General features: G+C 36.8%; 1 protein-coding gene across 3 annotated transcripts in view; it reads right to left on the minus strand.

Annotated features, from left to right (window-relative positions):
* Nucleotides 1-418: 418 nt before the first annotated feature.
* The window catches only part of AP1S2 (adaptor related protein complex 1 subunit sigma 2), a 30561-nt gene continuing 13652 nt past the window's right edge, over nucleotides 419-17327 (minus strand). The window contains exon 5 of one of the 3 annotated variants that reach the window (XM_059825638.1): nucleotides 419-488. In XM_059825638.1, the coding sequence (XP_059681621.1) occupies nucleotides 441-488 (48 nt within the window). In that variant the 3' untranslated portion in view covers nucleotides 419-440. Of the gene's footprint in view, nucleotides 489-3936; nucleotides 4189-12556; nucleotides 12647-17327 lie in introns of those variants that run through there. The other 2 variants (XM_059825656.1, XM_059825647.1) reach the window with 2 other exon arrangements.

A 17327-nucleotide genomic window follows, 5' to 3' on the forward strand; every position in this document is an offset into this window, starting at 1 on the left:
GGTGACTAAAATGTAGATGAACAGAAGTCTTTGGTTGCATAAACATAATTTTTACACCATAACACTTCATATTTGGAGTTGTCCATGTAGTTCCTTTTCATTTAGATATGCTATGTCATAATGATACACTTATTTCCTGAAGTCAAGTTTGCTTATAAAAAAACAGTACACTTACTGAAGTCAAATGCAATCTTCCTATAAATGCAGTGAAGGAAGACACTGAGTCAATTTAAATCTAATTCCCTTTCATTTACGGTTTTTGGACTTTAGTTTCTTGTTCCCTTTTCAAAGTAGTTTTTTTCTTGTAGGCCTGAATAAAGCAGCTTAGCAAAACAGTAATACTGACAAACAGCATCTTACACCATTAGCTAAACATTACAATGAAGGCAGTGAACATTTACAGTATGAAACACTGAGATGTCGTCAGCTGAAGTGAAGATTTATGTCAATCCAATTTCTTCAAGTACACTACGTGGGGTCTCTGCTTCCTATGGAGGGAAAATTTGAGACAGTGGTAAATGAACCCTGTGCTTCTATCGAACAGTACCATACATGAGTTAGTAAGAAAGATGCTTAATTAAAAAAGAAAAGCTGAAAGGCATGAAAATATAAAAGTACTGCAGTTTGCAAACATGTATTAGCCACACCTCTCAAACAGCTGTTAATTAGATTGTCATGGTTCACAGGAATAGCTAGTAGATTTTATTGCCCTTAAGCGCAATAAAAATAAAGCAATTCAGATGTACCAGCAGGGAACAAATCACAACCCAGTAAGAGATATGCGAATTGGGGAGGGATGGGGAAGCATCTTGCAATGGAGTCAGTGATTTTTGTGGTGAATTGTTTCATGGGTCTCAAAAATCTGTTAGGGAAGAATGAATAAATGGATGAATGAAATGACTGATGCAACTAAGATACAGTATCCCTTACGGTCTTTATAAAAAGAGCCTAGATTTTTTTACACCAGTCCCATGCTTAGTTCATAAAACCAGATCAAGGTACCTTCATACACCTGGTGTCAATAAACTGCCCCCTACAGAAGCACGGTAATTGCCAGGATTGGAATTGTATTATTCCACACCAGGCATAAAGTTTTAGGTTAATTCTAATTTTAAAAAGCTTTGTTTAGATTCAGAGCAAGTTGTTTAATACAAAATTCCAAAGGGTTATCATCAGTTTTGTATTCATTACTCCTATGGCATCTGAAAAGAAATAGTAGTTTAACTGGAAACATTAGGCTGTCCTTTTCCATAATTATTAACAATATCATAGTAAATAAGAAGGGATACTGTGTCCTTATGGAAACAAACTGTTTTAGTATCCAGAGTATGAATAAACTTACTTTAGCATCCTAAAACAAGACATGTCATGAAGCAGAAAAAAAAGCAGATAACAGTTAAGGCAGCAAACATTTTTTTTCAACTGCTCTCTAAATATTTATTAAAAAATTTATCAGTAAAATACATAATTAAACACCTCAAATCTTGCAAATAACATCAGAACATTGTTTCTATCAACCTGGACTGCGTAGCACAACATGATTAAGTTTACAATCCTCATTCAGTTCATGTATAAGGTGATTTAGTATTGAAGGAACAAGCTATGATATTTTAAAGGCAACTTCATTTGAAAGTAAGGCAGTGCTTGGAACAGGCCACCTCTGAGCACTTCGAGATGGCTTCCAAACTCCAGCAGCAAATAAAAAATTGCACAAAAAAGGCAAAACTGGAAACAAGATACTTGGTTTATTAAAGATATAGTGGTTTTCTCATTGATGCAATAATTAAATATTCTTGGAACTGCAGTGACCTTGATAAAGCCAGACAGGATGGCAGGATTAAAGATTTGCATGTGTGTTTTAACACAAATCCCCCAAAAGGAGACACTGATTGAAGAAAAGGCTATGTAGCATTTTTAATATAACCTGTCACATTATATTCCCAGATTATTTTGTTGCATATATTTTAGAGGACATGCCTCTCACCTATTCACCAACTTCAAGCATTTTACTCAAAAAACCATGACATTCTTAACTACAGCAACAGAACTCCGCATTCTAACAGAATATAACTTCTCAAGCATTTCAGGGTCTTGAAAATATTTATAATAGAACAACTTTCCACTGCTGTCTAATCAATTTAAAACTGTGAAGACTTACAGTTACTCAGTGGTGAAACAGGATTTTACTAAATTATGTGAAAAGAAAGTTGCTCAATAGCTATGAAAAAATACAGTGCACAGCTGCTACTATCTTTAGAGCAGTTTAGTATTATTGTCTCCACTGACAATTCGAAGTTGTAGGTAATTTTCACCAGGCATATACTTAAATAAAGATTAAATTTCTATTAAATCAAGGTTATTGGCTAACAACAAATTTAAAGCAATGTATTGCAAGGACATTGGCTACTTGTCCACAGATACCTCTACCAGTAAAACTCCGTAAGATTTTAATTTTTAAATACAACGGGAGTAACCTTGAGGCAGACATGCCTTCCTATGTGCACATCAGCAATATAAACTCAAAAGGAACACCTAAAGGCTAATGTGTTTTGCTGGAAGAATAATTTCATCAATTACAACTTTTAAGAAACAAATAGAATTAATTATATTATGTTTTGTTCACATTATTTGTTTTAGGAAGTGTCAAACATTTTATCCAATTGTTATGGAAAACACTCTGCAGTATTATACACTACCTGCATCTCAGAATCACCCAAGGCAAACAATGCAAATTTGAAATATATCAGAACACAGATGAGCAAAAGAAGTCATTCACATGAGACAAAAGTGCATGCAATACTTTATTTCAAACATGCCAGGAAAGCTAATTCATTACCTAGTCATTTAGAAGCAAGCAGCTGTATACAGATAACAAGAAAAACAGCATCTCATTACAGCTCAATGCACAGCATTTTAAGCCAAAAGGCATGAAATAATGCAGGCTAAAGCAGCATTAACCAGACATTCAAACACATTGTTAATGTCTTACAGAAAAAAGGCAAACTTGGAAATGGAGATCCACTCCTATGATCTTGCTTTCTAAGATTTCAGAATGCTGCATGTCTAATCCAAATCTTTTGTCTAATCCCCTAAATCTCCCATTTTTATGTCAGTTTAACATTTGAAAGGTAGTGCATTACCACATATAGTACATGGAACTAGCTTTTTGTGGTTAATCTCAGTAACCACCTCCTTGCTAATTACATTTAAACAATTTAAGAACAGCACTGGCTTTAGGTTACAAATTACTCTCTTCTACTAGGCAAACAGAGGATGCAATACATGCTTTCTCACTCTGCCCACAATTTTTAATTGAAAGGTACTTATCGCATTCATCCTTGTGGCAGTTCTGATACACAAGCTAGGCACTTAAAACTGGAAAAGCGAATTGAAGGAGACATATTTCAAGTATGCTGTTAATGGACTTTAAGTCTTTCCAACCCTAACTATTTGTAAAGCAATGAACTTGTTCTCTCCTTCAGTAGCAGCAATTGTTCAACTACTCAGTGTTTTGAACATTTAAAAACAAATGTTGTAACTTCAGATTTATGTAAGTCATTCTCTTTGCCCTAATAAATTCTCCCTTCCTCCTCTTTATAAGGTAAGTCACACTATCATGCCAGTCTCAGGAAAGGATATTGGTATGTTCATCTTTAAGATGCAAGGTCGGTGTAGAGTTGTGTGTAACATCATTTAATACTTGTGTGTATACACATTTCACATACTACTCCTCGTTCACTAGTTTCTCTGTAAATATTAACTTCATCTATAGGTTTTAAGTGTATGTTTAAATACCACTACAACTTTTTTGAAAGATAAACACAGGTCAAGTAATGTTACAGTATAGGTGTTGCAGTATATAGATGTTTAGCTCAGGAAATTCTACAGAACTTTTAAGCATAAGACTTCAAGCTTACACACAATAAAAAAGTTAAACCATATGCAAAGCACAAGTTTTGTTGAAATGAGACATGTGAAGAGACAACACTGTAAAACAGAGGGGGAAGAGGAAGGTACAACAGCAGAGAATGCTTGTGGTATTCTATTAGATTCAAGATGACTGGATTCACCAAGCTGATGATAATGTTCTGTCATGAGTAAGTCACAGGTCTATCTCCTCTGAAATTCTGCATGCATGATGAATGAAGCCATTTAGTACACTGGGACATTAAAGTATTCATGACGTGGCTACAAAAGAAATGTACATATTCTTATACATAATAGAAAGGTGGACAGATATGCAAGAAAACAAAAATATTATCTTATTATTGTATCTCTGACATGAAAAGGACATTTGATACAGAAATACAATATTGTATTTTTTGACTACTCTAGACCTCCAGGAGCAGGGAGAACCATCGTTTTACCCCCTATACTTGCATGCTGGGTCCAACAACACACAGGACAGCTTCACATCGTAATTACTGTATTATGTAAGCTCAGAGTTTGTTTTCAGCCAAAAATTGTTTGAATTTGTTGTATTTGCTCCATTCTAGACCCTTCCGTAGACATCAACTACTGGCTACTGTCAGAGACAGGGTACTGGGCTAAGTGAACTTTTGACATCACCTACCATATCTGCCCTGGTATTGTAACAGGTACACATTGGTAACAGGCCTCTAGAACACTGTTGTGAGCAGCACCACGCCAGGGTAGTACAGCAGTGGTATTACTTGCAATAAAAATTATCTATCAAATATATCTACCATTTTTTGAACAGGCACTCTGAGACGGCTCTCACAGCAGGCAAAGTTTTCTTTGCTTTTGAATTATGCCACTGAACTTAATATTCTCTTATATTATTAGCATGAATGTTAGTATACAATTTGTTTAAAGATGAGTTAGAAGCAAGCAATACTCAATTTTTCGTATTAAAAATCTGTGCCCTGAAGACAGATGAGGACATTTTTAATGGAGTAATAGCAATCTAGGAGTATCAGCCCCACGTATGCCCATTACACATTTTTTTTCCTCCCAGAAGCACAAAACACAGCTCTGCATATAAGTTACCACCTTTCATGAGGTACCAATTAAAATCTTCAATCTATTTTAGTATCCCACCCCCCAAAAATTGTACAAGTCTTACAACGGAACTGAGAAAGCTCCTGTGACTTCTAAACCTAACAATTTCCTCCGTGCCATCTCAGTTTATTCACACGTTCAAGCTCACAAAAAAGCACAACAAAAATACCCTAGCAGCTTTACAGGATTTATACTGCTTTTCAGTATCAATAATCTGAACATTATTCCATAGTAGTTAAAATTATTCTGAACAAGCCAACTACAAATCAGGTGGTTCTCAAAATAATGGCACCTATAGCTCAGTGACAGTTGCAAATAAATTATATGAAGCCTGCTGTGATTCTTGGTAGAACTCAAAAGAATTTGGTATATAATAGAGAATTACAAATCTGAATTTTAACTCTTAAAACCTCTCTTACTGCTTAAGTCAAGTGTCAGCCTACATTAAAAACAAAATGCTGAGGCATATTGCTAACTGGAAAAGGAACTGCATGATGGTAGTATACAGCACTAGCCCCAAGGAGTAGGAGCGTTGACTAAAATGAAAATACTAATTCTAGAACTGCCGGAGCCTCTACAGACAAAAAATTCCCAGAGAGGTATTTATGGAAAACTTTTGCTTTACTTACACTGCTGGCATGACAGATTCATGAAGACAACTGTAAAACAGGCATATTGTTACAATCTCAAATGCCCAATTTTTATGGTTTCGTATTTTCAGTTTTTAACTGGAACATAAATGCACTGTGATTCTCCTCCTCCTTAAAAAAAACCCCAAAACTCATGTCTTCCAGTGTTTCACCCTGAGAAACCTGAAGCCAGCAAAGTTGATGACTTCACTGAAATGCTTGTCAACTCTCATAACAGATTTCTCCTGAATTTTACAATAGTTCTCTGGACAGAAAGAAGAATGAGAGCAGCTCATTTTCTAGCACTCTTATGAGGTTGACTACCATTCACTGTTGTTGTGTTCAAAGATTATCAGAGGCCACACACATTCTTTAGCACACTCTTCGGCCTGGAAGCACTCACCATTTTCCCTTTTACATAACTGCTATCAATAAGGAAGTGTTAATTTCATGTTTATCTACTTGTTACCTTTCAGTACTTTCCAAACATCTACTCTCCTACACACCCCCGGGGTATTCCCGACCCTGTTCATATTTTCAATGGTTTATAACTTGAGGAATTAACTGTCTTTGATGTGAAAATCCTGGTACACAAAATTAGATGATTGACTCAAATTGCTGTTATGGGATTAGTGTCTCATCTTGACAGAAACTTATCTACTGATAAAGCAAGATGGATTGTCAGATAAAAATAGGAAGAAAGTGGTTATTTTGCTCCTGGTGGCTTTTTAGCTTACAGAACATGTAAACACCACCTGCAACTAGACTAGCAATAAACGGACATTGTAGAGATGAATCTAAAAGATTAAATGGAAGACAACAGTAACTGAGATATGAAGCAGTAACACAGCAATATTGTGAGGCGGATAACACTGCAGTTTCAGTGAGACCTCTGTACCCCACTGAGAACATCCAAGACCATTACACATAGAGGGTCTGGCACTGTGAGCAGCCTGACAAACAACAGAAAGGAAAATAAAGTTTTGACAAATTATTTGCCATCACAAAACTACAGTATCTCACAAACTCCAACTATGATTTGTTAAATTTTTTACTGTGTTCCCTGCCACATTGTCTCCAGAGCAGTTAGCCTGCTGGTCTGGATACCAGAAAAAACAATTTGGAAGAAAGGACAGATGTCAATTTTTACAATCAGTATCTAGACTATCTTGCCTTCCTTCTGTGGGACTCTACAGACCTCGGACAACATCTGAGTGTGTGAAGCATGTCCTTGAGACAGCTAGCTATCTGGGTCTAATGAGTTTATAAATGAGTTGATCTAGCAGCTAGGGAAGAGGCAATGGTATCCTTACAGCACAATACAACAGCAAATTAACTTGAAATACTACCTCTGAAAAATCATCACTTATTTAAAAATTTGGATGTAATTGTTTATCTGACTTTAAGGTCCTAGTTTTGCCAAAGCAGTAATAGCTGCACATTGCAATTCCACAATGTTTTAAAGTAACTACAATCCATCTTTTTCAAACTGACATCTGTGTTTACAACTCATTTTTAAAAGCTAGTAATACTCTCTGAAATTATCAGCCTGAGTCATTAGAGATTTCTAAATCAGAAAAATGGTAGAGTTGATTTGAGTCAACAGAACTATTTAGCTAACCCAACCCCACTGACATTTTTCTCAGCCAACTTTGTCATGATCCAACCTAATTAAAAAATTATAATCAAACTCAAATCAGAAGGGACTTCATTTAATCCAGCCCCCCAAACAACATACCTGTAAGATTCCTGAGAGATATTTAATCTGTTAAAGGCATACAGTGATGGAAACTTTTTAATGCCCCTCAGGCAATCTAGTTAAATGCTTCCCAGGAAGAGTAGGGAAGTGATCATGCCCCTGTACTTGGTGCCGGTGAGGCCGCACCTCAAATCCTGTGTTCAGTGTTGGGTCCCTCACTGCAAGAAGGACATTGAGGTGCTGGAGCGTGTCCAGAGAAGGGCGACGAAGCTGGTGAGGGGTCTGGAGCACAAGTCTTATGAGGGGCGGCTGAGGGAACTGGGGTTGTTCAGCCTGGAGAAGAGGAGGCTGAGGGGAGACCTTATCACTCTCTACAATTACCTGAAAGCGGGTTGCAGAGAGGTGGGTGTTGGTCTCTTCGCCCAAGTGACAAGTGATAGGACAAGAGGAAAAGGCCGCAAGTTGCGCCAGGGGAGGTTTAGACTGGATATTAGGAAAAATTTCTTCACTGAGAGAGTGGTCAAGCATTGGAACAGGCTGCGCAGGGAGGTGGTGGAGTCACTATCGCTGGAGCTGTTTAAGGAACGTGTAGACCTGGCATTGGGGGACATGGTTTAGTGGGCATGGTGGTGTTGGGTTGATGGTTGGACTTGACGATCTTACAGGTCTTTTCCAACCTTAATGATTCTGTGATTCATTATCATCACCACTGGAAAATTTGCCAAACAACTACTTTGAAATTATATTCTTGCTGCAATTTAAGCTATTTTATGTCTGTAGTGGACAAGAAAACAGTCTATTTCCTCAGGCAAGAGAGAGACAAGAAATTATTTACGCCTACACCAAACATACTCAAGTTCAGTGTTTTGCAGTGCTGCCATTTTACTGCCATCACCACACAGCGGTGACAGACTTCATGAATACTTAGCACACCTTCTTTTAGGGAAAGTTTGCTTAGGTTTTTGTTTTAACTTCTTTCCCATCAAAACCAGCACAAAGCCTATGAAGGCAAGCCATGTTAAACTGCAGGCAAAAAGTACAACCACTACCTTTTGATAAAGGCTTGGGTTTTTTTTCACCCCCAGCATCTAAACAAACCCCAAGCTAGAAAAACAGACAAGATGCAGGACCATGGAGTGCACAGCAGTTTGAAAACAATTCTACAGAAACAGGCTATGGGGAAAAGAGAGAGGAAGGATGAGGGTTTCTGTTTAGAAACATGAAGTTCTTACAGTAGAAAGAGATTAACATTTAACAAGCACTTCTTCAGCAGTGCTTCAGAAGCAATTACTTTTACACTCTACTTCTGAATCTTTATTAGGAAATACTTCTAATGAAAGGCTGCTTTAAGAAATTGCTGCTGTTCACTTGCCTTTTCAGGGATTTCAAAATAGCAGAGTATCTGTTTCCCAATCTTTGGTTAGCTAACTATTCCGAAACTCCAATTCCATAGTTATTGAAAGTAAAGCAGAATTTTCCCAAAGGAGAGCAAAGTGTTTTCTCAGAGAGCCTAGAAACACCCGTGAGATCTTGAACATGTTCAAAGACAAATATTAACTACGATGCTGTTCAAAAAACAAAGAACAATCCTACATCAATGCCCACTCCAAGTCAAGATCTTGTCTGCAACTTCCAATACAAAGAGGACAAAAAAAAATCTTCAAGATTGGTGCAAATTAGTCAACACAATACTCAATTAGAGTCTGAAACAGCAACAGTCATCATGAAAGTGTTATTCAGCAAAACATCCTAGCATATGCACACACTTTGGCTCTAAAACATCACCTCAACAGACCAGAGCAGAAGGATATAACGTAAGATCAGCAGTGGCCTGCCTGCCTCCCTCTCAAAAGCAGAAGTAAAAATATCAGCCGAAACTTCATGTACTGTAACTGGATAATAGTGGATGCTTCCTGCTCTTAGTTGCTATTCTGATCTGCTGGATCAGGGGTGATAATCGCTCCGGAAGGCAGTGCTTTATACCTGCCAATCAGTTGCTATGCAGTGAGCTATGAAGAACTGACAGTCTCATCTTTAAGGGTAAGGATGGTTCTAAGCATCCACTGGAGGCTCCACTTCCTCACTACAAAAAAATGCTTTAAGCAAATACTACTGCTGAATACTTTGTATTGTGACGCTAGAGCCAAAAGTATTACAAATCACCGAGTTCTCTATCAGATAATCCCACAGTGTCTGTATGTTTGGCAGTTTGCCAAACCACGCACATAAGGATTCATTAATGTTTTCTTCCATCTTCTTCCAGCACTGCAGCTACGGGTTTGCATTACTTATTCCCCTTTGCCTAAGGAACCATTCCTTAGACTGCAAGGCTGTATCTCTGAAGGGATGACCACAATATACTGCTGTAACAAGCCATGTTACATCCAATATCTTTCAGCTTCCACAGCAAGGGCATTTAAGCATTCCCCTTCCTTCCTGTTCCTGCAGCACTTTGCCTTCTTATAGTTGTTTGGACAAATGTTTACAGGGCCAAGTTGTAAACACAAAAAAGCTGCTGACTATATGCTTTTAGAAAGGAGCAATTTAAATTGGATCAGTTTAAATGGATCTGAAATCCAGTTCTAGAATGGTCATATAAATAGTTTCTCTGTCACAAAGGAAAGAGGGAGGAAAAGGACAACTGAAAACTCTGTAAGTCAATGCTGCTGCTGAAGCTTGTTGTCACACTCCTATGACTCAGGCCAACAGCAGGGGTGCAGCATAAGACAGGTAAATTAGCACTTACCTAACTACTGCTAGCTGACTTGGGGGTTCACAGCAGACATGGGTCAAGACAAGATACATGGGGAGCTCTGGCTTTTTAAAACACAAAGATACACCGGGAATTGTTGAAAATAGAACGTAATTTAAATTACACTATTAGCTTTAGCAAAAGTCCTGGCTGCCACCAAAAGCAGCTGCCTTTTACCTCCCTTTTCAATGTCACTGCTTTCCTCATGCTCGCCTGCATATTCTCAGGTTTTAGCTAGCAAGCTAGGAGCTGCATAATCACAGGGCAAGTGGATCAACAAAAGTGCCACCACAAAGGTGGCAGCAGGAATGGATCTGGCCTTCTCAACAAGAGTCACTGTGATGAGGAAACTGCACCCTGACTGAAGACCATGACTTTACTACCTGTAAACCGCTCTTTATAGAAAGTGTAAGTTCTCTTCAGTAGAACTTGAGTGTACAATAAAAAGATTTCACCCTGTCTAGTTGTATACCACTTAGGTTGTCAACATTATACAAGGCTCCCCTTAAATTTAACCAAATTCTGTATGGAATAGACTACTTCTGAATATGTGGCTTATTACACTTGCCATACAACACATGTAGAACTCAACACCCTAGTTTACAAGCAAATCTCTCTGGAACAGCCCTCAAAAAAACAAATTCTACTCATTTAGTACTTGTTTATGCTTGATAAGAGTAACACAGATTAAGTAATTTGAACCTGTATAACCTATTAGTTAAATATCAGGTTAATCCAAGCACAGAAGCCATATGAGTCAAACTCCTCCCCTTGCCCAGAGACAACCTTCTTTACCTCAGGAGATCTTTCTTTACCACAGACAATTTTCATTCCTATATACACAAGCTGCAGTTCCTTCCTGCAGGCAAACGATGCCCATCTCTTACGTGCAACCATCTATCTGCCCTCCTCCACTCATCCCAGCAGATGTCATGACTCCAGAGAATATGGAGAAACGGGCATGACAACCATGTAAATTAAGCTCTGTACACAGTGACTATTCCCTCACTCCTTCAACGGAACAGTACAGGCCAGGAAGAAGCATCCCATGGGCATCTGATAATGCCACTGTGTTTAAATTAATGGGGACAAAGCACATTTCTTAAACTAAAACTGTGCCCATACGTAGAATTTGTCAGGGACATAGTGTAGACAGGTAAACTGGAGTCACACAGAATTCTCTAAGCCTGAGCTTGCATGTTCCAGAATTGGTCTTCGTAGCCATCTAAGACAACAAAAACAAGATTAAGACTCCTAAGTAAAAGCTCTATGCTTAGCATAGGTCCCAAACAATATGAATACTTTCTGAAGTTTTAATCACAAGGAAACTTTTATAGTTGTAGTATTAATATTAACCTCACCATAAGAATCACACTCTTCATACATGAACTTGTTATCATAAAGATGAGAGAAAAAGCAATAAACATGGCAGGGAAAAAAATCAAGCTTGAGCATTTAGGTTTTCTTATTTTAGAATATGTCCAAACTCATAAGAAATTCTATTTTGAACAAATGACTTGTTGGCTGCCCTAATTCTACAGGTCTAATACACAAGCAGGTTATTAGCTACTACCCACTCCCCAACACAGATCAACAGTTACATCATATACTAGGTAACTTTTAAATGGTAAAAATAGCCATACACCAACAGTGAATTTGATTTTGAACATGTTATAAAATATTTAGGCTATTATAATAATTTTCTTTTGTCTGGAAACTAAATCCTGGTATTTATAAAGCTGCATATGAAATTAGATCTATTACTGCAGTTCCACATTACAAAAGCCCATTTGTTTGCTGAACTACTTGTTTATCATGATATCAAATAAGCAGCAGACTAATTAAGTTTTCTCCAGCAAATCATTTTCATGTGTGTTTTACTTGCCTTATGTAAAATAAAATCTTACCTTTATTAGTAGGACTGCCACAATGTATTCCACTTATGCTTTGGACAAAAATATGTTGCAATGCACTATATATGCAAATAAGCTTTGTTCTGTCATGCAGCATCCGGCACTTGATATACAGTCAATTGCAGCAGCACCCAGTCTTTTTAGGGCCCGTGGTCTTTGCACAGCAGATGTAAACAGCTCATTTTCCAGTAAATACACATTTACATGGGTTGATTGTAAGTAAACAAAGCCAAACATCTGTTTAGTTATTAGTTTTGGTATCCATTTCTCTAACTTGCATTATCCCACTTAATTATCAACACCAAAGAAAGCTAGTAGAAGTCAGACACTTCAAGTTGATGCGGTTAGTACAAAAAAAGGAAAATAAAAGGGAACACTCAAAGCACTCTTCAAAAGACCATCATGCAAGTGTTGCAGAAAGTTAAGCCCATCACCCATTTTCTGTTTACCCTTGCAAGGACTTAATTACACGTGCAGCAGTCTTTGCATAGCACCCATTTAATCCATGCCACCAAAATGGTAAACTTGGTAGTTACCAATCATTTAGATGGGGGTCAAAAGGGCTAATGCCTTAGATTGCTCTTAATCATAAGATATCCTCAGACAAACCTCCCCAGTCTTCATTCTGGCTCTACAAACACAAAATCAAGCAGCAGTGAAAATGTAATACCAACTACTTAATTAAAACAAAACAAAAAAACAATACCCACCCAATTATTTACAGCTTATCTCCATTTAAAACAAAAGTTAGAAAATACTCTAAGCTATATACAAAAGTAAATTCAGTTATTTCACTCAAATGTGTTTCAGCTATCGTTATTAAGTTAATACAATTTTATTAAGTCCTACTACAAGTCCATTGTTAAGAAAGCAAACAACAGAAATGCATCAGTAAAAACACCTGTTCAAAGACTCCAAGCAGATGTATTAAAAAACCTCTTAAGCTTATTTTTCATTTCTTAACAAGATAAAGGATATTAGTACCTTAAAAGAATAAGGTCTAGAGAGTTGTTTGGAAAGCTTCACCTGTGCTTGAAGGAATATTAATGCAAAGATTTTTTTTTTTAAAAGAGAACTTAAGATCAGTTGTTCATTATTATAACAGATTGAGAGTGTAATAGAATAAGATGCTACCAAATTTACATATATTTAATTCAGTGACTAAGTTTCACACAGTATTATTACTAATATTGATATCAAAGTAAAATTTGTTCCATGAAGGCAAGTAAGAGTTTCGTTCAACTTATCTACCTACCATCCCTGAAGTAATTTAAATAATTTAATTCAGGAGCTATGTAATCATATTTACTAATAAGTCATCATTGTTACTTGCTGAGCTGTATGTGATAAGCCAGTCATTTTCATGTAGTAATGGCTTCTCCCTTAAAAATAATAAAAGCCCCAAAACATATACCAGCAACGTGCCTGACATCTGTACAACACACAGGTAAGACCACAGAGAAATAAGAATCTAAAACCCAAACACAATGGGATGCCTTCTGGGAACATTCATATTCTTTTCACCTACTATTCTGGGGCGCTCTAAAACCATCTTCACAGGCAGTGAGAATTTTAGGAAAGGGTAGTAGCACCACAACATGACACATCATCTCAGACAGTTCTCAGACACCAGAGTAAAAATGGAATTTTCTCCTCACTATCTCAAAGTTCAAACATTAACATTGCTCTTTTCAGCATTCTGCCAGATTCAGGGAACATGTTCTATCAAAATGCAGATTAATATGCTCATTCAAAAAGAACATATAATTTTGAAGATAAGATACTCTCTACTGTCAAGCAGCCTTCTGCAATTGTTCATTGAATTTACTATATTTATTGACCAAAAGCACAGGACTAAGCTCCTGAAAACAGCTATGGCATATGCAGCAGTGCTAAAATTTTCATTGTGTCACCCTGACGCAGTGCTTCTACAGACAGCAATGGAAGAGTATCTCTGGAGAAAAAAATCTATTATTTCAGTGTACAGAAAATAAATATACCCTTAATAGAATTATAATCTATGAGGAGTTCGGTGTCATGTTAATATATCCTCAACAGTTCTACAAGGATTGCTTATACCAATCAACGATCAACTTCACAGGTAGTTTTGCGAAGTGGATGTTGTTGATCAGTACTGGAATTCACATCAGAGAGGATACTGAGTAGTTACCAGACAGCAAGAACATCACTTACACTAATTTGTCTTACTCACAATTGAAACTTCCTAATGTTTCAATTTGCAAAGCTGACCGAATGCATACTTAATACTTATATGGAAGACTCCTTCCTCACAACTTGTTGAGCCTTTGGAACTTCTAATCAGCATTTTGATTTCTCTAACAGAATAAGATTACTCACATGTTACATGCATACACACTAAACAAAACAGTCAGGAAAAAAGGAGACTATTATGGAGACGGATTTACTAAAATGGTATTTTAAAGGTCTGAACAAAAGCTGCTCAGGTGAAAAGCAGACTGCTTTCTATCCTTTTCAATTTATAAAGCCAAGGTTAGATTAAGATTTGACAACATGTTTCTGGAAAGACAACTGGATTTCTAAAGCATTTAGAAATCACAGCCTGCAAACCTATGATAAGTACTAAGCATCATGACACATCCAGAAAAGCAAGAAACTTCACAAAGAACATTAAGATACTGAACTGCATTCTTCCAAAAAGAAAAGACTCACATACAGACCAGTAAAATATTTTAAGTTACCAGAAAAAAAGCAGTCTGAGAATGGGAAGGGAGTGAAGCATGATAGGATAACTTCCTGGATACTCAATGGCACTTTTTCAAGACAACATTTAAATCTGAAAAGGTTAACTTCCCCTGCCCCCACCACTCCTACTAGGGAGAAAAACAGATGCAGGTTCTCCTATTAATTTTCTGGACCAATTCCTATTGCTTTAAACAGAAGAGCATGATTTGTAAGTATTTACAGGAAAGCCTACTCCACAGTACAAGGAGGACAGTTCAAAAATATCTATTAAAAATATGGAAACACCTTTGATATTAAGGATTACAGACCTGTCTGCTACTATTAAATTTACAACTTGTCATCTTTAGAGGTTTGTTCCAAAGAGAAGCTATGTTCCTATGATTCCTGATTACATATATCCTTACAGTTCATTCTGAAGTCCAGCTGAATTTATATTAGGTATTCATGAAGCTATGACAACTTCTTAAAATACTGTTGGCAGGTGTTATCAGTGATTTTATAAACTCAGTAGTCTATAGTACAGTCAATGACAAGCACGATAGCCATAAACATATATATATGAAGTCAGAAATGTAGTTCTGTAAAGGTTTTAAGTCACTTTTTACTTGAACAGAATGCTACAAAGAGCAAAGTAATTAACACAAAACATACACAAGGAGTAGATGATAGTATGACAAGGCTTGGAACTTTAACTGACACATTTGGAAATACCACACTTGCACAGTTCCACGCAATCAAACACTTCGTAACTTTAGTATCTCCTTGCTCTCCATCCTGCAAACACTGAATTTAAGAAGCAGTGTAGATTTTATGACCACAAGAATAACCCATACCATAACTGAACAACAAATAAACAAATTTTCCTAAGACATTGCACAAATAAATTCTTCCAAAGTGAAGCATATTTTATATACAATGTTATAGAGCACCACTGTAGTCAAACACATATACAAGGCCTACAAAAAATAACCATCTGTTCCGTTGATGTGGGAAAACGAACACAAAAGCAACTGACCTCTTCACTTAGGCCCAATATGCTTTATTTTGATTTTGAGTAATATGTTCCATGACAAACTATGCCAGTCTTTAAGAACAAGCAATTCAACTTTTTATTCCCAAGACTGGGGGAAAAAAGCCTACCTCTCACACTCAAAGTATCTTACAAACAGCCATTTCCACACACATGCTTCACCTACTACTTAAGAAGCTCCAACATTTTCAACAGCACAATTCAGAAAACAAGCAATACCTCAAAAAGAAAGTAATTATGTTGAATGCACATTCCCAAATTGGACTTATTTATTCTGATAATGTATAGCCTTTACCTATCACATAAAACCAGAAATAGTTTCATTCCAGGTTCTTAAATAACATCTAGAACCAATACCATGAACAAGCTCACTTTATTTTTGATCAATGTATCGGAGTCAATACCTTCAATATAAATAGACAAGGCATACACTTCACACTTAAACCAAAAGATCAAACAATCTAACTGCATTATAACCTCTTCCCTGCTACATATCCAACATCCTGCAGGGACTGAAGTCTGAAATGCATTTTACAAAAGCGTCAGCTACCAAAACACTACCACAACTTACTCTACGTTCTGCAAGTTGGGAAAGATTCCAAATCCGCAAAGAGCGTAGCTATTTCCTAATCCTTAAATAATGAACTAACAACATATCCCTTTCTGATTCATGGTAACTCTCATAGCTCCCCATGCATATCTTCTAAAACGTAATTACAGATCATTATCTGTGCCTAAAATCAAGCACATACATGTCTTAAGAACTGCAGCCTTAAACTGACCAACCAAGCTGACTACCTGAAACCAAGCCAGAAGTTACACATGAAGAACAGATGGCAATCAAGGCAGTCAGGTCTCCATTATAATGAAGATTTCATTATTCATTCTTGTTTCACATTGAGAGGAATGCAGGCATAGCCGAGGCAAATAATGTCACTGCCAACTTAGGAAGGCAGTCTATTTCAGTAGTCTATATTTAAGAGCTAACATTAAGTGAAAACTGCATTACTTGCATTAATTATGGTAAGTTTCTCAGGAGACTAGTAAGAAATAGGTGCTTACAAAGGCTGTTTCCTAAACCAGACAAAAATCCTTATACTCCCACCCATTCCAGGCTTAAGTACCAGGGATTTTCTTTTGTCATCGCTAATGCTAACATTCCTTTATTTTGTCATATCTCAAGGACAACCTATTACCATCTCTCCATTATTATGCATACCTTCAAACCTACAGTTTCCAATTAGTACATTTCATCTCCAAGAAGAAAGTTTTCATGGCATATGCAGGAAATTAACTGGAAATGAAAATTCGGTGGAAGATGCTCATTCTAAAACTAAAAGCTTAAATCTACATAGTAACCCTAAGCATCCAGCACATAAAATATTTTTAAGTATTTTAGATGTTCTGCAATCAACTACTGAAAGAATATATACACACCCTACAAGAGAGTAGTGGTGAACAAAATGGGGATAATTTCCACAACACTTTCATATAAAAATTACATAGGATCAATAACAATAATAATTTTCACTTGAAGCCAGTGTTTAGGAACTTTCTT

Source organism: Gavia stellata, chromosome 1, assembly GCF_030936135.1.
Source record: "Gavia stellata isolate bGavSte3 chromosome 1, bGavSte3.hap2, whole genome shotgun sequence".
In the NCBI taxonomy this organism is placed as follows: domain Eukaryota; kingdom Metazoa; phylum Chordata; class Aves; order Gaviiformes; family Gaviidae; genus Gavia; species Gavia stellata.